Source organism: Lutra lutra, chromosome 1 (assembly GCF_902655055.1).
Source record: "Lutra lutra chromosome 1, mLutLut1.2, whole genome shotgun sequence".
Classification (NCBI taxonomy): domain Eukaryota; kingdom Metazoa; phylum Chordata; class Mammalia; order Carnivora; family Mustelidae; genus Lutra; species Lutra lutra.
Genome location: NC_062278.1, coordinates 198,539,443 through 198,564,284, shown reverse-complemented (window position 1 = coordinate 198,564,284; position 24,842 = coordinate 198,539,443). Strand labels below are relative to the sequence as shown.

Here is a 24,842-nt window from a genome sequence, read left to right as displayed (position 1 = left end):
ATGGGTTCACACCATTTCAAAGAATTAGCCATCATAATACTCCACCACCCTCTTCCTCCATTCACGAAAGTACATCATGAAGCAAAAAGCACAAGTGATAACATAAGGGTAACTGCATCCATGCATTCCAGTGATTCCAAATGCCAATACTACAACTCTTAGTGGTCCCAAATTTATTTCTGTTCATGCAGATCTACGTGGCTGAGAATTAGCACCTTGGAGAGAGTCTAGGGGATAGAAGTGAGGAGTCTGGATAGGTGTCTGGGATGGAATACCCATCCGGAACCTGAGTATCTATCCTTTGCCTGTATGATATGTGGTCACAGCTCCCTACCCAATTGCCCCCAAGGTTGCAAATGTCCTGCCCTTTCTATAACACAGGAAAGGTGTTCAACATCCTCTCTTGATCAGGAGTTGGGTTCACCTCCCCTGGACAGAATCACTAGAACTTCAAAATATAGTGCAAAAGAACTGATGAGTGGTTTCCCTCTTCAACACTGCACATAAGAGTGAAAGGTTTGTATTACTGACCATTAAGTACACAGAACCATGAATCTCATACACAAGAGCACTTGAGCTTCCTGACCTCTACCCTATGATGGACCTGCTTCCCATTTGTATTCACGTAGTATAGTTCAAATTGTTTTAGATCACCTGAATTTATGCTAGCAAACTTCTAATTATCCAAATAGACACTGGTTGAACTACATTTGTAGATGCAGTCTCTGGTTGCTGTGCATAAGAAACCACAGTCAAATGTTCCCCATTGGCTTCACATTTTTTTCTTTCTTATAGAAAAATTTTCCATGATTTTTTCCTCTAAAGGGAAATTACAGTCAGTAATGGTAAATGGTCGGAATTCTAAACAGGAAAAAAACCTCTTCTAGGAAAATGAAATAAATTCCTAATTAAGAATAAAAATCCCCCCCCCTCCAAAAAAAGAATAAAAATCCCTAGGGACACCTGGGTGGCTCAGTTGGTTAAGCTGCTGCGTTTGGCTCAGGTCCCCAGGGGTTCCCGTCAAGGAGTCCCGCATTGGGCTCCTTGCTCAGCAGGGAGGCTGCTTCTCTCTCTGCCTCTGCCTGCTGCTCTGCCTGCTTGTGTTCTCCCCCTCCCTCTCTCTCTGACAAATAAATAAATAAATAACATCTTTAAAAAAAAAAAAAAAAAAGAATAAAAATCCTAGGGCACCTTGGTGGCTCAGTGTGTTAAGCCTCTGCCTTCTGCTCAGGTCAGGATCTCAGGGCCCGTCAAGGAGTCCCGCATTGGGCTCCTCGCTCAGCAGGGAGCCTGCTTCCCCTTCTCTCTCTGCCTGCCTCTCTGCATACTTGTGATCTGTCTGTCAAATAAATAAATAAAATCTTAAAAAAAAAAAGGAATAAAAATACATTAAACTAAATCATATTCTTAGTCACTCTATCAGAACAAGTCATTTTTTTCATCTAACATATACAATCTTCCCATTAAACTAAGATTACAGTCACAGTTCAGTGTTCCTGTAAGGAGTAGGTGAACATAAGTTAAGTCCTAGACATTTCCATGAACTAGACCAAAGCCTTGAAGGCCAGCTCTCATTAACTAGCTGTGTGAACTTAGTCAAGCTGCTCATTCTCTCTACATTTGTTTTTCATCTGCAAAACAAGAAAAAGTCTAGCACCTACTCAAGGTGACTAATGCAAACAGTAAATAAGCTAATATACACAAAGCTCCCAAGAACAATGCTTGGCACATAGTAAGCCCCCAAAAGAGGTATACTGGTCGCAGTAGTAGTAATAATAGAAACAGCAGCAACAGCAGGAGTCTAGATTGTTCCCCAAGCTTTATTCCATCTAGCTCCACTTTTTAACAAATACCAAAACCCCACTGGTAGAAATTTCTAGATGTCCTTCGTATCTTACTCTCCTCCCTGGAAAAAAGAGAGGACTATACTATAACTCCCAATCCCTTGCAATTGGGTCACTTCCAGCCCAAGGAACTGAGGAACCAATGTGCCATCTCCACACACCCTCTTCCTCTGGTGTGACAACTCCTGAAGCCATGTGCCAAGATGCAGAAAGCTTGAATCCTGAGTCACTGCCTGGAGGAGGGCTGCCCTGGAGTCACCTGACCTACTTCAAATTTCCAGTGAATAAGAAGAAACCTTGATGTGTTAAGCCACTGAGATTTGATTGCTGCAGAAGGATCTACCCCATCCTGACCAATAGGTACTCATATACTCCTAAAACAGATCCTGACATAATTCCCACAGGAGAAGGAGAAGTGCTTCAATTTTTAAAAAATAACTTGCTTTTTGTCAATCTTTATATTCTTTACTTTGTAATACTACCTAATACTGCAAGTAAATTGACTTTTCAAACTCTCCATGCTGCTTCCTCCTTTTGCATTTTTAGCCTAAAAAAGAAAATGATTACAGGGGCGCCTGGGTGGCTCAGTGGGTTAAAGGCCTCTGCCTTCAGCTCAGGTCATGATCTCGGGGTCCTGGGATCGAGCCCCGCATCGGGCTCTCTGCTCAGCAGGGAGCCTGCTTCCTCCTCTCTCTCTGCCTGCCTCTCTGACTACTTGTGATCTCTCTGTCTGTCAAATAAATAAATAAAATCTTTAAAAAAAAATGATTACATTTTAATTATATTTAATAGAAAGGTTAACACTGGAGCTTTTACTGGATCATATGTCACATGATCATAGGGCACCCATAGTACCTAAGGTAGCCTATGATCATAGTATTCTCCAGAACTAGGAAGGGGTACTAGGAGCCTCCTCAAGTATTCACTTATTTCTGGCTTACAGCAACTTGGGACAGTTAAGTAGGATTATGGATATTTAAACTAAACTAACCCTTACAAAATAGACAAGGGGTTTAAAATGCTTTTACAACAGCATGAAGGTTTTGTTTGTACATTAAAATGTACCTCAATATGTCATTTATTTTATTTTGTCAACAACTTCCATACATATTTAATTCTGTGTGAGTGTCGGAAAAGACACATAATAGATTGGCATAATAGCACATCATGTAATTTATAAGTAAACATACATGTGTAAGTGAGAGTCTGTGCTCAAAAAAAAATTTAATGATAGCAACATAAGATAAAAGTAATTTTTGAGCTGATAGTTTAAAGAATGGCTTTCAAACTTTTTTGTCATTACTTGCATTATTCCTAAATAGCTGAACCATTTTTCCAAAACAACTAAATAAGAAAACCAGTACAGAATTAGGGAAATACACATAGCAGTGACAGGTTCATAAAGACATCACGAACCAGCAAAGTCAGGGGGGAAAAGCAGAAATGATAGTAAAGAGCATTAATTTGATTTAGGACCGAAGAACAAAACTTTCTGTTCCAACTAAAAATCACACTTTCACATCTGAAAACCAGCAAAGACTCTGTCAGATAGTCAAAAGGATAAGGTGATTGCTTTCTACACACAGAAGAGAATGAAGAACAGATTCTCACAAAGATCAGAAATGCTTCTAAAGATACTTGGACTCCAAGGGGTGGTATCCAGGGCAACAGATAGGAGGGCCAGTAGACAACCCCAAGAAAGGCAGAGAGCTTCGTGAGGCCAACATCAAGACCAATTATCAAAGAATCACAAGGTCAGCCAAGTTAGAATTATCTCAAATTTCTACAGAAAGTTAAATGATACCTGGAAATTTTTCCACCAAATGCCACAGCACTCTACTCCCCATCTCCTAGCACTTATCTCACTACTCGTAAGAGGTGAAGCTGGGATTTAAACCCAGGAATGTCAGACTCCGAGGCCCTTATGAAAACAGGAGCAGATAAATGAGCCCCACAGAATAGGTAGGATTTGGAAATGGAGACTAGCCAACTATAAAAGGGAAAAGGAAGGGAGAGGCTTCCAGAGAAGGGAAACCTTACTCTGGTAGAAAGCTACCAGAGAAAGGGAACAGAAAGAGCAAAGAACTGAAGGGGTAAAACCCTGAGTAAGTGCAGGAATCACCAAGTGGGAGTGCAGGTAACACAGGAGATGCACAGGGAGGGGGTATGAGATAAGGCTGGAAAGCCTGGCTCAGGCCTTCCAAAGTAAGGTGCTGTTGGCTCAGCCAAATGGCAGAATTCACTCTGAAGCCAATAAGTAATTATTGAGGTCTGTAAAGCAGAGAAATGGTGTAACTGAAAGTAGACACAGGGAAAACTAATCTTGTTATAACATGGAAGATAGATCAAAGAGTAAGAAGGTGTCTTGCACTAGTACATGCTTATTTAATACCCAGTGTTACTTAATATTATTTGGTTTGCTGTTTAGAGAATAAACTCCACTCATTCTAGAAAGAAATAAAGTTGCTCTCACTTCAAAAATAAATCAATTCATCAGTCAAATGTGGCTCTTTAAATGTTGCTGTTAAAGTGTCTACTCTTGCAAAAATTAACATTTTCCTCTTCGATGCAGAGGGAAGTACATCTGAGCTGCTGTTGTTACTGCTGAAAAAGAAAAAAAAAACCAAGTATAAAAGTTAGGCAATAAAGAATGATTCCCCCTCTTCTGCAACAGTGTGAAAAAGTTAATGGAAAATAAGATCAGAAGTTATAATTTCATATTGCTTGTATGACCTTTTGTAGTCTCTAAGTCAAACACGTCCTAAACCATAGCTTTCTTGATGATGCTGAACTTTCTTCCGCATAGGTCGTGGTGCCATCTGCAAAGCATCAACTACTCAGTGAAAAGCCAAGGCTGAAAAACACAGAGATGAGTCATAACCTACCTGATTTTCTTCATGGGACACCCTCATCTGTTCCTTGAGAACGGACATTCGGGCTGCCTCTTCTTTCCTCAAGACTCTCTCCTTTTTGAGCTCAGGACTCCAGAAGGTCTTGATACTGTTCATGGAAGATCCTAACTTGCTGTCTTTGATGTCTAGTTCTTTCCGGAGGAGGTCATTCTCTCTCTGAAGTTCCTTGAGCTGAGCTTGAAGGTCTAACATTGTGCTGTCCCTTACCTGCCTCAACATGGAAGGGACCTGATGGTGGTGATGATGGGATGAGCTAGTCAGACCACCATGTTGATCCGTGTATGAAAGAACATCTGTGTGGGAAAGTCCAGCAGAAGCAATATTGGGACTACTCCCCATGGCTGTGACTCGGCCTCCATATACAGCTCGATTTGTGGCCCTTCCCAGAGTCATGGTGCCCTTTGGGTAAGTTGTCGAAGCCACCCCTTCATGATCACTCAGGTACATAGGTCCAGATGTAGCATAGGCTGCATTAAGGGACTGGATGTTCTCCATGGACAGTGTCTTGCCTGCTCCTCCACCTCCCCCACTGCTTGTTCTTCTGTGGCCCAAACGAGGAGACCTTGGCAAACGAGGAGATCTGGAAGGACTACCTTCCAGATTGGTGATTGTTCTTGCACTTCCATACATTTTTCTTCTATTATGAGGTGCTATTGAAGAGAAGGAATTTTATACTAAGTTGGGGGTTAAGCCAGTATTTCCACTATTGGCCAGAATTTTCAATGCATTCTTTTCACAGTCTGTTCCAGAAAATGACTCCAGAGGATCTGAAAAATGAGAAAAAAAATAATCAAAACAAACTCCTTTAGAACTCTGACTTTATTGTATTTTTAAAAATATATTGATAGGTCAATGATGATAATGACAGATACAAGAACAATAGATAGCCACACCCATATTCATTTTTTCTTAAGTAGTCCCAAACTTTATTTACTACATGTAACATTTTATCTATTTCCCTCACCCAATCCCAAGCAAGCTCAAAAGTTCTCAGAGCAAAGAAGCAGCTCATTTTTCCTCAGGAAATGATGCTCTGCATTTGGTTTGTGCTAAGTGACAGCTGGGACTTCCAGAAAATTCACCATAGAATTCCTCATCATAGGGAAATTTGCTATAAAATACTCCATCCTAGGGGCATGGCCCCCATACACAAGTGGCTTGACAGTGACTCTGAGAAGCTTTTTCTTCCTAGGACGTCACATAATAGTCAAGCATGTTGTTACTTCTCACTGCTGTACACATTCCAGACATCACTAATCCACCACAGTCCTCATTTCCGCTAAGGCAGGAACTCTTCTCAACATAACACTCTAGAGGGTTTACCACCAACCAACTCGCACTGGCTCAGGAGTGAACCTATTGGCCATTTTGGAGCTAGAAGAAAAAAAAGAAGGCTCGACCATCAAGACTCCTGTATATCTAGCCAGATCCTAAATGCTATTAGCAGAGAAAATGGTAGTCCTGTCTTTTTCTCCCTTCACACACTTCTTTCAGGCTGGTGTTTTGGGACTTTTTTTTCCATTCTGGTTGACCTAAATAATCACTCCACACTAATTTACACCTGAAGAGAAATGGCACAAGGGAATAGTAGACCATGTTAGAGCTCCTGGGCCCATACCCCCTGGAGAAGAGTAGTAGAAGCTCCCTGTCATAGTCACTCAAGAACTTTGTTGAAGAATTTTATGTAGCTGGGATACAGAGTTGTGATTATCCTTTCAATGTTGGGCCCAAATGGCCTTATTGTGGTGCATAATGGCCTCCCGCTCTTCCTTTGAGGATATGTTTAGTATACTTTATTTTTCTTCACGTTTTAGACACTAAGACCACAGAATTTGGAGAAGGGCAAACCAGGGTTCAAATTTCTATTCTAACACTGACTACCTTAGTGACCTTAGGTTAGGGATAGGCATGTGGTCCACACTGGCCCAAAAAGAGTTACACCATACTTTAGTTGGAATTGGGAAAGACAAGCTCTTTTGCAGCTAGAATTACTTGCTTTTGAGATGGAGCTTCAGAGGACCTCCATATGGAAACGGCTGCCTAGGGAGTGAAGCTAATGCAAAGGAAAGCAGAGCCAAATTTTTTTTTCCCCAAGATTTTATTTATCTATTTGACAGAGAGAGAGAGAGAGAGCACAAGCAAGGGGAGTGGCAGACAGAGGGAGAAGGAGAAGCAGACTCTCCACTGAGCAAGGAGATACATGCAGGGCTCCATCCCAAGACCTGGGGTAATGACCAGAGCTGAAGGCAGTTGCTTAACCAACTGAGCCCCCCAGGCACCCCAGAGCCACACTTTAGATAGTATGAAATCAAACCAAGTGACATCACCTGATACCCTGAATCCAGCACTCACTGAAGGTACATCTACTCCAGACCATTTTAGCTACACATGCCAGGCAGACTGACTGAATTATTGACCCCAATTCATCACTCCTTCTTGCATCTATGTCCTTGGCAGTGCCCTCCCAATCTGACTCTGAGTTCACTCATATGATTTGTTCTGGCCAATAAGGTGGTAGCATATGTGAAGGAAGCAGAGGCCTAAAGCAGCTCTTGTGTATCTACTTTCTTGCTCATTTTCCTCTGCAATAGTAATTAGAATATGCCCAGTCTTGCTTGCTGGAAGATGAGAAATACGAAATAGAGTCAAGGTGTCCTGGCCAACAGCCAACCAACCCCAAGACATTTAAGCAAGCCCACTCAAGATGAGCAGAGCTGCCTAGCCAACCCGCAGCTGACCACAGAGGCATGAGCAAGTCCAGCTGATATCCAATGAGCCCCATACACTAATGGAAAAAACAAATACTTCTTATTATGTCAATGATGTTTTGCAGCTGGATGTTCTGCAGCATTACTGCAGCAACAGACAATGTATACCTTTGCTCATAAGTTTCTTTTTTCATTACATTCAATTCTACTTGGGGTATCTGTGCTTTACACCCTAAAAAGTCCTCATATACAGTATGAAGAAATATTTTCCATAAAGTCTCCTCCTTTCCCTAAAAAGTCCCAAGAGTTACACTCATTTCTAACTAAGGAACTTAGTTTCAAATGTTTACATTACTTAGAGCTATATTTTATTTTACTTGAAAATACACAAAAATCATTTTGTATCTAAGATTTTTGCACGATAATCTGTTCTGTAGAAAAGGCAAATCAACAGTTCCAACAATAGGATTCAGTTACTGATGAAAGAGACAGACTGACAGTGGATAGAATAATGTAACCATAACATGAATAGTTAATGAGATGGAAAGATATTCATGACACACTCGTCGGGAACATTTTTTGACTTACATAAAACACACATACATACACACTACTTAAAGAGAAGCCTGGGACAACACACATAAAACGTTATCAAGTGGTGGGATTCCAAATGGTTTTCATTTTCTTTTGTTTATTTGTATGTGTGAAAATTTCTATAATAAAGATCTTTTAGATTGTCTTTTTAGTCTCTATTTCATTTGTTTGGCCTTGTGACTACTTAGACCAGCATCTCCTGCAGAAGTGACACTGTTCCAGCTCTGAGCCTGGCTCTAAAAGGCCTAGCAGCCCTAAAAAAAACAACAGAGATTTAAGGTCCAAGCTATCTTACTGGAAAGAGAAGTCACACAAAAAGATCCCAGAAGAGAACCCTCCTACACTGTTGGTGGGAATGCAAGCTGGTGCAGCCACTCTGGAAAACAGCATGGAGGTTCCTCAAAAAGTTGAAAATAGAGCTACCTTACGACCCAGTGATTGCACTACTGGGTACTTACCTTAAAGATACAAAAGTAGTGATCCAAAGGGACATGTGCACCCGAATATTTATAGCAGCAATGTCCACAATAGCCAAACTATGGAAAGAGCCTAGATGTCCATCAACAGATGAACAGATAAAGAAGACGTGGTATGTGTGTATGTATATATGCATATGTACACACACACACACACACACACACACAGAGAGAGAGAGAGAGAGAGAGAGAGAGAGAGAGAGAGAGAGGAATACTATGCAGCCATCGAAAAGAAATCTTGCCATTAGCAACGATGTGGATGGAACTAGAGGATATTATGCTAAGCGAAATAAGTCAATCAGAGAAACAATTATCATATGATCTGTCTGATATAAGGAATTTTGAGAGGCAAGGTTGGGGGGGTCATGAGGGGAAGGGAGGTAAAAAATGAAACAAGATGGGACCGGGGAAGGAGACAAAGCATAAGACAATCTTAATCTCAGGAAACAAACTGAGGGTTGCTGGAGGGCAGGGGGGTGGGAAGGGTAGGGTGGCTGGGTGATGGGAAACTGGGGAGGGCATGTGCTATGGTGAGTGCTGTGAATTGTGTAAGACTGATGATTCATAGACCCGTATCCCTGAAAAATACATTATATGTTAATTTTTTAAAATCCCAGAAGATGAGACATCACATGAAGAGAGCTACAAGAAGGAGAACCAAAACATCCCAGCTAAAAGCTAGCACCAAGACACCAGAATGGTGAGACAGGCCTCTTAGACCATCCAATCCAGCTGCCATCTAAAATTAGGCATATGAGTGACAGCCAAAACTGTGTAATAGAAGGACCGCCCAATCAACCCGAAGAGTGATAGGAAATACAGAAGATCAAAATAATGACTGGTTGGAGTTCTGACCCTATTAGAATAAGAAATAAATATAATTCTGTATTTATTTTGCAAACACTTAACAGAGAAGTCAGAATGTCAAAAGGAATACAGGTCCATCATCATTAGTCTGTGTGTCTAAGAAATGAAGAAACAGGTAGAAGTTGGTTACTCCCAGAGCACACCAGACAAGAGTTATGTACAATTCCACAGAACTATTAATCAAAGAGGAATTTCAGGGACCATCAAAATGATAACAGAATAATTTCTTTACCAGTACACATCTTCTTAACAATAAATCATCATTAGCAACCTAAACCTGAAACTTTATTTGGAAATTGCTCTCTTTCGCCACATTTGCAAAGAGTGGGATGGTTTCCTGGAACAATGTTGCCCTTATACGTAGCTGCAGCACACACAGTGATGTTCTTCTCACAGATGAGGCAGGCCCAGTTGACAAGGTAAGGCAAGGCGAGTTCCCATGGCTGTCATGTCCTCCTAAGCCTCATGATTCTTATTTGTTCTACTGAGTCACTCACAAACCCCCCACCCCCAGCTGTGTTTAAGTCTCCTGATATATTTTTAGGTACTTTGTTTTGACACTTGGGCTTTTTTGGGTTGTAGTCTCCTAATTCTCATCTATCCTAATTCTTGTCTAATTTTTTTTTTCATTCTGTAAAATGAATCTCTGAGAGACAGCAAAGAGATCAACTTTATTCAGCAATCAATAATGCAATAATGCCTTCTATTTCCAATGACTGACTTCAAGGTAACCATTTCTAAGCTTTTCCCCCTACCTATGAATGCATTACAGAAAATAAGGTCAAAGTTAAGCTCTTACTGTTTCAAATACTATTACGAAGCCAAGATAGGCTCAGTCATTGAGCTTTCTTGTAAACTCTTAAAAACACCTGCTTTCTTATATAGTTGTATATAAGGATAAATTATTAGTTAGATTAAACCAAGCACAGAAACAGACAAATGCTGCTGAATACAACACCAAAGAAATTAATTGCATGACACCTTTCACTTCAAAATGACCTCATGAAAAAAATTCAAAGTTTGAGGGTAAGTTCCATTTAAGGCTCAAAAACAAAATCAAGTCAAAGATGCTATTATAAACCTATATGAATACTTTCTCTAATTGTATATGGATTCATAAATAAAATATACACTCGTCCACTCATTCTTTAAAAGGTTTATGGACTCTTGATCTCTAAGCTCAGGGGGAAACAAGGTGGAGAGAGCCTTGATTTCTGTCTACCTCAAGTGTCTCAGACTATCATGGTCTGGAATGGTCTATTTTAAGACGAAAGCACTTCCTGCTATCTGCTCTAAATTAGGTTAAGTTTATTTCCACAGATCTCAGCCTCAGCCCATCACCTGAGCCCTGCTGACAGACCGTGTGAGCTGAGATCATCAGTATCTCCCAAGATTTAGCCCAAATTAACATATCCTTTTTTTTCTTCTCAGCATCCCTAAATTTTAAAATATTTTGTGTCACAGAGTACAGTTACTTCTGAAATTCTTCTAGAGGAAGACAGAGTGTAGGAAAATATCTCAAGCAAGACGCAGCTGCCCAGGAGCCAGATGCTGCCTGCAGATGTGTTATATATGGCTAGCCCCGTGTTCTTTAGGATTTTGATCTAGTTGCCAACAGGGAGAGATACGGACATTTCACATTAGAATACAGATTGCAGCATCTCCTGAAAAGCCCGAAAATCTGACACCATGAAACCCATTTCACCACATGACAACAACTGGTTAGAGCCAGCCAGCAGCTACCCCTTCAAGGGAGACCATGCCACCTCTAGTTTGCCACAGTCCCCTCCACTCCTAATGGCCTTATATTAAGTCTGATTCCCTCTTTTCATGTTTGTCCCTCTAGGCATTTACATTTTATCAATCTTACCCATATAAAATATCTTTTTTTTTAAGAGTTTATTTATTTTAGAGAGAGTGAATGGCGGGGAGGGGATGGAAGAGAAGGAAGGGAGGGAGGGGGGAATATCAAGCAGACTCTGCACTGAGTGGGAAGCCTGACATGCGGCCCAAACTCAGAGCCCTGAGATCATGACCTAGACCGAAACCAAGAGTCAGACACTTAACTGACTGAGCCCCTAAAATATTTTAGAAAATAATTCATTCTCCTTCACCACCCAGTTCAAGTCTGTTACCAAATCCTATCAATTCTGCCTCCAAAATCTGTCTTGATCTGCTCTCTTGTTTGCACTTCTACTGTCTTCACTCTATTGCAACAATGTGACTGGCTTCAGCTCTCCCATACACCCCCCCCCAAAAGCATCTCTCCTCTTCTATTCCTCCTTCTGTCTCACACCGCATTCTAAAGTGCAATTCTTAATCACAAAATACCTCCCCCGAATCTGACCCTCTTAAAGCCCTTCAAAGCATCTCATTGCTCTTTGGACAAAGACCAAAATCCTTTCCATGGCCGGAGGCCCTACAAGATTTGGCCAATGCCAACAGTTCCAGCCTCCTTTCTTTCCATTCTAATCGCTGACTCTGCCTGAGTCTTCTCTCTGATGTTCAGTTGCATCAAGTCCCTTCCTGACTCAGAGCTTCAGGTCTCATTCCTAGTCATCACTTTAGATCACAACATCCAATAGCACACTCTCTACAAGTCTATCCCATCCAAATCAGGTCTCTTGACTACATTCTCCCAAAGCATAGTGTGGGTTGTTTTTTTTTTTTTTCACAGTATTGAAGACCCAATCAAGGCTGTACCTCCTCAAACTCTTGGTTTGCAAAATACGAAACTGTGCTGAAGAGTAATCAATATGCACAAAGGATTCTGGAGCCTTCAGGGAGGAAAGTCAGTGACACTCTAGTCACAAAGCCCAAGATCCAGAGTAAGGAGATGAACATGCTTACAAGCAACACTACAGCTTCCAGGAACAAAATAATTACCTCAAGATAAGAGGGTATCCAGGCTGGTGATGGGGACTCAAGACAAGTGACCAAGGAGTCATGGAGAAGCCTGTATGGGCAAAGCATGTGGGTGAGGTGGGAAACTCCCAGGCACCATGCCATACTGTGTGGAGTCTGTGCAGTGGGGCACAATGCTATGTACAAGGAGGATATGAGCCACGAGGAGGTCCAAGTGTTCCAGACAGGGCTCCCCACAATCAGACACTGAGACAAGGATTTGAGTATAGGTGGTTCACTCAGAAGGTAATTCCAGGAAGCACTCAGGGGAGAATTTGGCACTAAAACATGGAAGTGAAAGAAGTCAATATGGGGTACATTTTCGAGGGCGTTTCTGCTCCAGAAAACTGGTTTCAGTCCTGCTGAAGGATCTCTGAGAACAGTGTAAAGCCTGCCTCACAGTTATCCCTCCATAAGGGTAAGATACCCAATGACCACTGGCAGACATCTGCTCCCCTGGCATTTCCTGCATCACTGCATGGAGGCCATGAGAAAGCCTTCATGTTCCAAGTTCCAAGTACAGTCCGTGAGCACTGCGATGTGGGCAAGGCACCAACAACACCTGCTGCACCATGCAAGGCACACCAGTGGCTGAGCTGACCACTGAGAGACTGGGTTGGCCTTCCCTTGCGGGACCATATAGCAAGGACCATAGCATCTTTCTGTCTGAAGACCAGTGTCAATGGCAACACCTGGTGGCTCAAAGATGCAATCATATAGCAGGACAGCTGGACTTAGGTATGGGATTTATAGCCATATCCCCCTCACTTTGGGGCAGTGTAACTCTGGGGTAGGGAGTCAGGGGAGAAGACAGGGAGAGGTAGAGAGGTAGGCGAAGCCTCGAATGAAAGATCTGGAACTTCCTACAAAGCTGGCAGGTGTGTTCCAGCATTTTTGGTTTAATTTGAACAAGTGAAATTTGGAGCAAGGTTTTTGAACAATCCATATAAGACCCAAAAGCACTTCTACACTTTATAATTCTATATTACTTTATGTGATTATTTACTGGGGCCTCTGTGGCCTCCTACTTTAAACCCTAACCCTGTACCCCAGGGTTTAACATTTCTTCTAACATTTGTAGGGCCCAGGGGAAGGGTACAAATAGACACCCAAGTATGATATGTCCATACATTTTACAGTCATAAACAAGCTAACAAACTGGTAAATAAAATATATTCTATCTTCCTTCTTTGACAAACATAAAAATGTGGAAGGTGAAGTTTGAATTTTAAACCGAGAATTCTTGGATTCTTCAAAGTTCTAGCCAAAATATTGTGGCAAGAGGCAGGCCTGTCTCCAGCCAACATCCTTCTCTCCACACCCCTGGCTTAGACACACCTCAGAGGGTCTCACATACAGGAATTTTGCAGTCTGCACACGAGGCTAGCTCTGTCTCGACCAGAGGCCAGCCAACTTTTTCTATAAAATACCAGATAGTAAATATTTCAAGTTTTGTGGGCCATCAGTCTTTGTCACAACTACTCAACTCTGCATTTCAGCACAAAGGCAGCCATAGACAATCTGTAATCAGATGAGTGTGGCTGTGTTTCAATAAAACTTTATTTATAGAAACAAGCCTTAGCTGGATTCAGCCCACAGGCAGTAGTTTGCTGACACCTGGTCTATACTTTTATAAATAGGTACCCCTCAGCAACTCCAGGCCTAAGGGTATACACACAGGTAGCATGATTTCTCCTCAGGAGGACAGACCTGGCAAAAAAGCCCAAATAGACCCTGGAAGACAGCTCGAGGTCATTTAGGAAGGGAGGTCTCAGGCCTATGGGTACTGAGTGGACCCTAGAAGGCCGACTGGTGGGCACCGCCACTCAGCAGTGCAGACTCCTCCCCCACGGGGAAGACCCAGTCAGATGAGGGCCAGAGAGGGCCCTCTAGAGCCTGAGGCCCTGTGCAAGGGCTCTTCCTGACCAGATCTAAGGGTACACAGGAGATTCAAAACAGTTTTGAATATTTGAAATAACATGTTTAATATTATGACATTTTTATCATTTCACTGAAATCACTTCCATGACAACTGATATAACAATTTTGTTATCATAGCCAGGAAGGTGAAACATAGTGTTTGCTTTTTATTTTTATCTATTTATTTTTAAAGATTTTATTTTTTATTTGAGAAAGAGTGAGCAAGAGAGAGAAAGAGAGAACGCAAGCAGGGGTGGAGGGTGCATAGGGAGAAGCAGTCTCCCCACTGAGCAGCGAGCCAGATGCAGGACTCCTTCCCAGGAGGCTGGGATAATGACCTGAGCTGAAGGCAGATGCTCAACTGACTGAGCCACCCAGTGTGTTTGTTTTTTAATAATTTTTTTAAAGATTTATTTATTTATTTGAGGGAGAGAGTGCACCCACCTGTGCATGTGATGGGAGAGGGGCAGAGGGAGAGAGAGTGCCAAGCAGACACCATCCTGAGCATGGAGCCCAATGTGGGATTGATCTCACAAACCTGAGATCACGACCTGAGATTAAATCAAGAGTCAGATGCTTAACTGACTGTGCCACCGAGGTGCCCTGACATAGTATTTTTTTTAAGACTTTATTTATTTATCTGACAAAGATCACAAGTAGTCAGAGAGCGAGGGGGAAGCAGACTCTACCCTGAGCAGAGAGCCCGATGCAGGGCTCAATCCCAGGACCCTGGGGTCACGACTTGAGCCAAAGGCAGAGGTTTTAACCCACTGAGCCACCCAGACGCCCCCCAACATAGTATTTTTTTTAAAGATTTTATTTATTTATTTGACAGAGAGATCACAAGTAGATGGAGAGGCAGGCAGAGAGAGAGAGGGAAGCAGGCTTCTTGCTGAGCAGAGAGCCCGATGCGGGACTCGATCCCAGGACCCTGAGATCATGACCTGAGCCGAAGGCAGCAGCTTAACCCACTGAGCCACCCAGGCGCCCCCCAACATAGTATTTTTAAAAAGGGAAGAAAAGACCTCAAAATCAGATCTGATTGGAGAGACATCTTTAATTTCTTGATGTGCAGCCTTAAGCAAATTATTTAACTTCTCCAATCCTCACTTTTCTCAGCTATAAATGGGGATAATAGCAGTCCTTTTCATAGTGATTTGGGAAAGATTAAATAAGATAATAAAAGAAAAGTAATTAGCACAATGCCCAGCACACAGCTAATGCTCAAATAAAGCTGACTGTCATAAGCTCAAGGCTACCAGACAGGGCACACTGGCTCCGAAATTCCAAGTTGTCTTAGAATTCTCTCATTCCACGAAGCTTGCCTCGTCAGACACTGCAAAGACAAACTCAGCCTACTATTCAAAACTGCTCAATCAAGATATCAACCATTTTTTAAAACTGGAAAGAAAAATGGCCATTTTCCCAACATCTTCAGGCTACAATATTCCACATCTATCGATACTGAAAGTCCCAATAATAAGCCATCATTTTAAATTCCACAATGATATGAATTGGGGGGGGGGAGTCAAGCTTGATGTGGCAGAAATTTTTTTTTTAATATTTTTATTTATTTGCCAGAGAGAAAGAGAGTACACACATCAGGCAGAGGGGCAGGCAGAGGCAGTGAGAGAAGCGGGCTCCCCGCCGAGCAAGGAGCCTGATGCGGGACTGGATCCCAGGACCCCGGGGTCATGACCTGAGCCGAAGGCAGCAGCTTAACCAACTGAGTCACCCAGGCGTCCCAATGTGGCAGAGATTTTAAAAAATGCTTTCCCATCATTCTCCCAGAAGCACGCTGTAACTCAAACACATACATCCACACATCACCACTCTCTCCTTTAGTTCCCTCAAACTCGTTTTATAATTACTGTTTTCCATACGCAGATTTAGCATGATTACATGTTCAGCTGCCTTGGCTCTATTTTATGGTAAGGTACTTACGTGAAAAGGCTGACTGTGTTCTGTACTACAAGGTAAGGACTCTGTATATCCATGTATTAATTAACTGCGCTCTCCATTAACCATTTCCATAGTTTTAATTTCAAACTCTGTCAATTTATTCTAAAGGATTAAATTTAAAACCTGAAACACCTAAAAACTTTGTTAAAGGAATAGACCGCAATCTAGTACACAACTAAATCACAAGTTAAAAATACAGCAAAATTTCAAACAATAAACAGTAAAAATAGAAAAGCTGAGATGCTAAATCAAATAAAAAGACAATTATGGTTAATATAATACTACTGACTATAACAACATATTCATTGCCTCATAAAGTTTCATAATGTAACAAATGAAGCTGGTTGCACCGAAGAGATAAATAGGTTTTTAGATTCATTTTTAAAACATCTGTGCATTTTCTTTAATCTGCAAACATAAAATGTCAATTGGCAAAGCTTTAGCTATAGTGAACTTGCAAAAAAAGAATAGTCAGGGCACCTGGGTGGCTCAGTGGGTTAAGCCACTGCCTTCGGCTCAGGTCATGATCTCAGGGTCCTGGGATCGAGTCCCGCATCGGGCTCTTTGCTCAGCAGGGAGCCTGCTTCCCTCTCTCCCTCTCTGCCTGCCTCTTTGTCTACTTGTGATCTCTCTCTGTCAAATAAATAAATAAAATCTTAAAAAAAAAAAAAAAGAATAGTCAGGAATTATTGGGTTCACACTAAAAAATTCTCCATCTGTCAACAGATGTTCCAGAGAAAGTGACAGAAAGGTAGAAGAATAACAACTCTACCCCTACGTCCTTAAAAACTCAATCACACAAAAATTTTTTTACATTTAAAATCAACATGAAGGATTATGTCTAAATAGGCTTTTGCTAGAAAAGAATATACATATAATCACACACATAAGGTAAAATCCTGGCAAAGATTTTAAGCTATTCCCAAAAAAGAAGGGAAAAAAAAGGACCACCATCAACAGCAAGAGATGGGAAAGGGCTTCAATGTGCACATTTTGGAGACAAGCATTCATCTATGTATTCTGCAAAGAAGAGAAGATAAATGCAGTATCTTAATTCTGGGGTCTCTCAAAAATATGACTGATTACCGTGAAGGAGTCACATGAGCCTTTAGCAAGGGCCAAGTGCAAGGCAGTGCTGAATGGTACTCAAGAAATGCCTCAAAAAACTGAAATTACAGTGAATGAGAGTCCATATCTACATAAGTCATCAAGAAAATCTCTAAGTGCACAGATAAGGGTGAATTATCAAATATAAAAATATATTTGAAGGAAATACAGCACCTAGTTCAAATCTCTTCAACAGTATTTCTAGAGAACAAGTCTGTAATATGGTTTCTGACCTTCCAGAGACCCAAATCCTCCATTTCAAAGGGGGAGCCACAGCCCCTTTATTCAAGTACCATGAGCAATAACTCTAGTTACTGTGCAGGGCTGCCAGGGTGTTGGGAACATTGGCAATAGATGAGAGCCTCTCTAGGGTACAGGGTACTGCCGCAGATGGAGAGTCTTATGACAGAAAGACGGAGTAGTGCTAGAGAGACAAACCCAGGTTTTTTTGTTTGTTTGTTTTGTTTTAAGATTTATTTATTTGACAGAGAGAGAGAGGATCACAAGTAGGTGGAGAGGCAGGCAGAGAGAGAGAGAGAGGAGGAAGCAGGCTCCCCCTGAGCAGAGAGCCCGATATGGGGCTCGATCCCAGGACCCTGGGATCACGACCTGAGCTGAAGGCAGAGGCTTTAACCCACTGAGCCACCCCAGGTGCCCCAAAACCAGTTTTTTTAACCTGGGCAAGTACTGAGAGGGGGCAGATTCATAGCTGTGTATAAAGAATTATAGGGGCTCCTGGGTGGCTCAGTCATTAAGCCTCTGCCTTCGGCTCAGGTCATGATACCAGGGTCCTGGAACTGAGTCATTCATTGGGCTCCTTGCTCAGCTCAGCGGAGAGCCTGCTTCTCCTCTGCCTGCGATCCCCCTGCTTATGCATGCTCGCTCTCTCTCTGTCTCTCTGGTAAATAAATAAATTCTTTTAAAAAACTATCGGTGTTCCTGGGTGTCTCAGTCAGTTTAGCGTCTGCCTTCAGCTCAGGTCTTAATCTCCTGGTCCTGGGAGGGAGCCCTGAACCGGGCTCTCTGCTCAGTGGGAAGCCTGATTCTCCCTCTCCCTCTCCCTCTGCCTGCCACTCCCCCTGCTTGTGCTCTCTCTCTCTCTCTGTGTGTCAAATAGATAAAATCTTAAAAAAAAATTTATAAATCTCGTGACAACTTCAGGTTGTTTTTTATTTTAATACTCTAAAAACAAATAATGTAAGGATACCCTTGATCATCACAGCAGCCATGCCCACTGTGTTTGAGCAACAAGCCCTACCCTCAGGAATCACCTTGGGTCATTGAGAAAGGAAAAAAGATGGACTTGGGAATCTAAATGATGTGTTAAAGGTAAGGGAGGTCAAGCTCCTCGGCGTGAATCGAAGTTTTGCAGAAGTTGCATATTGAGAATGTGATGGGAGAACTAAGTTACCACCCAGTACATGGCAGGGTAGAGCAGCTGACTGCCAAAGAACCCACCCAGAATAGGAAGCAGTTTTTTATATGTTTATCCCACTTATTACAAGCAGTAATTTAGTTAATGTGGTTAAATTAATTTTGTCTATTTGAATTAGTAATATGAAGTGTACTTAGTTTCTTTTGTTAAGTTTACTTATTTTTAGTAATCTCTACACCCAGTGCGGGTCTTAAACCCACCACCCCAAGATCAAGAGTCACATGCTCCACGGACTGAGCCAGTCGCATGTCCTGAAGTATATTTAATTTCCAAATTGACTAAGGTTTTATAAAGGAGAAGGAACTAAAAACAAAAAACAAAACAAAAAAACCTCACCTGCAATTACCTTACATCTTAACATTACAATCATTAAACATTACGTAGTCCAATAATTACAATACAATGATTTAAGTCAACCCTGGGGTGCTACAAATCATTTCTTTATTAAGGTATCTCATCTCAGCACCTAGGTGGTGCCTTCAGCTCAGGTGAAGATCCCAGGGTTCTGGGATGGAGCCCCTAGTTGTGCTCCTGGCTCAGAGGGGAGCCTGCTTCTCTCTCTGTGCCCTCCTTCCCTCCCCTCAACCCGCTCATGTGCATGTGCGTGTGCCCACCCCCTCTCAACAATAAATAAAATCTTTTTAAAAAGGAAAAAAAAAAGGATCTCATCCAACTTTAAGAAATTCTGTTTAAGTCCTGAATCCCATATTCATTAGCTGTGTTGAGTCTGAATCCACATTTATTATCTTTTAACCTTGAGCAAGTAACAAACCTCTCTGAGCCTCAGTGAATAACAAGGGGCCTCTGGAGCAATGGCTCCATTACTCCTTGGAGTAATGGAAGATTGGCTACTTCACAAAACTAAGGTGAGTCCTGATTAAATCAGAGAAAATGCAAGTGCTCAGCACAGTGACTGGAGCTTAGTAAATACCAGTACAACCTAATCTTCATCAATATTCTTGTTGTTAATAGTTAGTTCTTTGCTTTCTATTAATTTCACATATGACTATGAAAATCATTCGAATTTTGAGCCTTATGTTCTCTTTAATCTCTATAATGGGTTCTTGAAAGACAGTAAATTGACCGAATTATTAGAAATAATACTACTACTTATGTGCGTGGTTTTACATGGATTCCAGGAAGAGAGCTAGACCTTTAAGCACAATGTGTTATGTATAAAAGAGGAATAACAATATTAAACATGTTGCAATGGCTCTACAAAGATTGGCTGATTAAAAAGGTTGCTAAGCAATTTGCTCATGAAGGTAAAATTTTTGCCAGGGCAGCAAATTGCCTCAATTGTTCAAAATACTCACTGTCCCTCTCTAGTTAGTTCATTCCCACAGTCTGTTTTCCGTAAGAGGAGAATCCATCCTGCCCCTCTGACATCGGCCTTGGCCATGTGTCTTGTTTCACCAAATGCAATGCAAGCTGAGGTAACACATGCCATATCCAAACAGAAGCTGTAAGAGCCATCTTATGCGCCATCCATTGGTTTCTTCTTCTTCCTCATCCAAGAAAGAGACCACTCCTTCAGCCCGAGAACCAGAATAAAGACAATGTAGGGCAACACCAGAGACAACCCACGAGAGAGAAATAAACCACTGAGATTTGGAGGTTGTTATCTCAGCATAACCTAGCAGTGTCTGATTAATACACTCAGCTCCCACAAGTGCAGTCCTAAAACAAAATATTTAACATTTAGGTTAAAATATAGAGCAGCATTTTCTCACCGATTTATTTCTCATATCTTTCCTCCTATTGCCATAATACCAATCTGGTAATGTCATTCCTTCAGGGATAAAATATCTCATGTTAGGTCTCTAGATAAATGCAAATCACTTGTAAATGATGTATTTTGAGGCACAGATATACATACATAACCAACCATTTTAACTGCCTCCAAATGTATTCTTTTTATCATTCCTGGGCTCTGATTTCTTTCCTAACAAATAGCTATTCCTTATGCTTGGACATCTAGAGGAAGACAGTGGTTGGAAAGGCTTAAAGGAGGATAAACCCTGCTAAGATAATATAGTTATGCAAACAGCTCAAGTGAACAGCAGGAAACATCAATGGGTGTAGGCTGCAACTCGTAACACCAATGGTCTCCACATGTGTGAGTGCCTGCCCTGGAACACAGTCCCATGAAGCGTCCAGTCATGTCTGGTCCAAGCATGCCTCACCATAGGATGTCAAGAGAAAGGTCCCATGCACCTGTTATCTGTGATTCCATCTTACAGTGACTGGTTCTATAAGTTCCAGATTGTACTAAGTAATGCCACCGTCTTCCCAGGAACCTTCTGCAGACAGAGGATTCAACCCTGACAGATCCTTAAAGGCGATAACCATGTCTCATTCATCTTCATATCCCAGTGCTATTATACTTGTAATTAAAGGCAGCTCAGTGCAGAGCAATGAAAAGAATGGGCTTTGGGCGCCTGGGTGGCTCAGTGGGTTAAGCTGCTGCCTTCGGCTCAGGTCATGATCTCAGGGTCCTGGGATCGAGGCCCGCATCGGGCTCTCTGCTCAGCAAGGAGCCTGCTTCCCTCTCTCTCTCTCTGCCTGCCTCTCTGTCTACTTGTGATCTCTCTCTGTCAAATAAATAAATAAAATCTTTAAAAAAAAAAAAAAAAAAAAGAATGGGCTTTTAGTCAACAGCTCCAGATTCAAATACTAGCTTCTCCATTTCCTTGTATAACAACCTTATGAATAGATGCTGTTAAGTGCCCTACTAATGTCCCTCCGACTTGAACATTCTAGAGTGCTCCAAAGGACTTCACATCGCCAACATCAGCATCTTTACCAAGGACTTCTTTTGAACCTTGGAAAACTACTCTGCTCTTGCAGGGTTCCAAATAGAGTGCAAGGGAATTAATCACCCTCAAAAACAACTGGCACAGATACTTATACACCAACGTCCACAGAAGCATTATTCACTATAACCAAAAAATAGAAACCAGGTTCCCATCAATGGGTGAATGGGTAAACAAAATGTGGTATATAAATACAATGGAGTCTTATTCATCCTTAAGAAGGAATGAAATTCTCATTCATGCTATATCAAAGATGAGCCTTGAAAATATTATGCTGAGTGAATTAAGCCAGACAAAAGGGGACAAATATTGCATGATTCCACTTGCATGAGGTACCTAGATTAGTCAAATTTGTAGAAACAGAAAGTAGAATCATGGCTGCCAAGGAGCTGGGGGCAGGAAGGAACGGGGAGTCATTGTTTAATGGGTGTAGAGTTTCCATTTGGGATGATGCAAAAATTCTGGAGATGGGGTACCTGAGTGGCTCAGTCGGTTAAGCGTCCAACTCTTGATTTCGGCTCAGATCATGATTTCAAGATTGTGAGATCCAACCCAACACTGGGTCCTATGCTGGATGTGGAGCCTGCTTAAGGTTCTCTCTCATTCTTAATCTCTCCCTCTCTCTCTCTCTTTCTCACTCTCCCTTACCAAAAAATTAAAATAAAAAAATAAAAAATTCTGGAGATGGATGGTCATAATGATTTCACAACATTGTGAATGTACTTAATACCACAAAACTATAATTTTAAAACGGTTAAAATTGTAAATATTATGTTATATATATTTTACCACAGTAAAAAAATAAAGTTAATAATAAAAATAAGTTTAAAAAAATAAAAGAAAAAAAAAAACAAACTGACAGAAGCAGGTGGTACACATCCCTGTTCCCTCACCACTCTGTGAGATCATCTAAAGGAGGTGTTTTACACCATCTCCAGAACTTCCTTGTGGAGCTTAAACTCTAGTCACCACTGTAGCAGCTTACTGACTAAGCTACTGCCGCCTTGTCCTGCCTTCTCCTCCTTCACAACCCTTGTTCACCTACTGGTGATACCTGTATGCCCCCAAATAATTATGTTCACAAGTATGCTTGTCTCAGGGTTTGCTACTGAAGGCAAGTTTCTTAACTTCTCTAAATATGAATTTCCTCATCATGAGAAATAATACTTGGATCATGGACTTATTGTAAAGATTAAATGAGATAAGTCTTGAACATGCTTAGCAAAGTGCCTGACACATAGTAGCTACCTGTAAATTTCTTGAACTTCTAATCCAATAGTTACTGAAGATAACTGAAGTTAACGAAGATAAACTAAGTCCTCTCAGTTTCAGAAAAGACTGAAAGTCCAAGAGCTATTGAATCCCATCTTCTTACCTAATTAGCCCTTCCATGATTTATCATTCACCATTTTAACACAAGAGGCATCAAAAGGAACTGGAATTGTTGCATCCCATTCAGTCCTTTGCTTGGAAGTGGGCTAGGACCACAAAGTAAGTTAGACAGCTCCCAGATATCAACCAGATTTTCCAAAACAGACAGGTCACCACCATATCCTTTCCGTCCTAAAGAATTAGGGTGAGGTTAACTACACACAAACCTTAATGCCTACCCTTGCTCTTTGCCTCCAAATATGCCATTTTAGCATCATAAGGCTTATGATGAAAACTAAGATGCACTTTAGTCTTTTTCTGTTCTACAGTATACCAAGTGAAACCAACAGAATCATGAAAAAATCCATTGAAGTGTATCCTTTGCTAAGTACCATTTTATTTGCTTTGGTTTCTCTTTACTTGCTTGCCAAAATACACAGAGAATTTGTGTAGCACAGCGATCACCCCATGCCCATTAGCAAACCAGAGAAATAGGTTACTGACTCTGGTGAACATTCCTAAATAAGACTGGTGAGAAATTCAGTTTCTGTCCCCATTTTATAGAAAATGGCTCTATGAATATGTTTAAAAAAAAAAGTGAACAAATTCGCTAAACTTACATGTTAAAAAGGGAAGCTCTGTTACCCAATTAAATAATCAAATCCCAAATTACAACTTGCCCTTATCATAATCCCCAAAGCTTGTTTCTAACATCTCATATATGCATAGCCTTTAAATTTGTTCTTATCCTTCACAGATATACAGGGGCGACCAACTTACACCCAAAGCCTCTGACCAAAGGTAAACCATCCATACTGGACATGTCTAATGGTTTCCATCTTTGCCTCAACTACATTAAGTTTATGAGGTTCGAACTTCTCCCTACATTATTGCCTATATTTTTCCTTTTCACTTACTTTTTATAAAACAATGACAAGATTCAAGAAATATTCAAATAATCACACAAACTGCTACACAAATATGATGATGGTGCTGGTGAACTAAAACATTTGTAACGAGGTGAGGTCATGATTACAATAGCTTAGAATGCTGGTTCACCAGCTGAAGCATCAAAGTCAAGATTAGTGTATAAAAAGCAGTTTAGCCATGTTACCATCTGATGTACGAAAGTGGGTAAGTCTCACATCAAGTCAAGTCGCAGGCGTATGGCTGGTATGCATGGGACACTGGATGTGCTGCAGCACACTCAGTCTTGTAAATTTACAGGAGTAAACCATTTCCCTCCCTGAACGCTCACACCCCACTTTCAGAAGCTTCACACTACGATTGCCTTCTATTATCTAAAAAAGGCGGTTTAATGCCATCCATTAACTGCAAACATTTGCAAGGATTTTAAAACAAGCGCCATACTCTCTGGCTCTGCTCAAAACTCACTGAAAAGAACTTGGTCCCTGGCGACATTTGGAGAGATTCTCAAAATCAACAAGCAGTGTGGAGTCCCACTACAGATCAGGAGCAACTTCACTTGGAAAGCGGTCTTTTAAAGGTAGGAAAGTTGCATAAATTGTGTTTGGTCAATGGAATCGGAATGGGCACCGCTAGGATTCCCAAGGCCATATTCATAATCTTCCTATTGCTTTCCAGGCCATTCTTCCACTCGCCCACCCCAACTTCAAGCCCCACGTCCTCCCACAAACACCAAAAGCAGGTGTTATTGCCATGAACGTGGAAGGGAAGAATAAAGAGAATTCAGCATCTCTGTTTATGTCAGCCTCCTACTGAAACCACTTAGTGATTAACTTCAAACCTCATCTCCTTAGTGGATCATAGGGTCTTCACACCTGCCACTCTATCTAGCCCCTTTCATCAGCCCCCATCCCAGCCAAGCTAATATCCAGTTCCACAGGTCTACTTTCATTCTCCAATCCCAAAATCTCCCATGCTCCTTCTTGCTCATCTTGGAAC

General features: G+C 41.4%; 1 protein-coding gene across 1 annotated transcript in view; it reads right to left on the bottom strand.

Moving 5' to 3' along the window:
• ERC2 (ELKS/RAB6-interacting/CAST family member 2) overlaps positions 1-24,842 on the bottom strand; it is a 937,761-nt gene that overhangs the window by 900,989 nt on the left and 11,930 nt on the right. The window contains exon 4 of the mRNA XM_047691669.1: positions 4,730-5,523. Coding sequence (XP_047547625.1) covers positions 4,730-5,386 — 657 coding nt within the window. The 5' untranslated portion in view covers positions 5,387-5,523. The remainder of the gene's footprint in view (positions 1-4,729; positions 5,524-24,842) is intronic.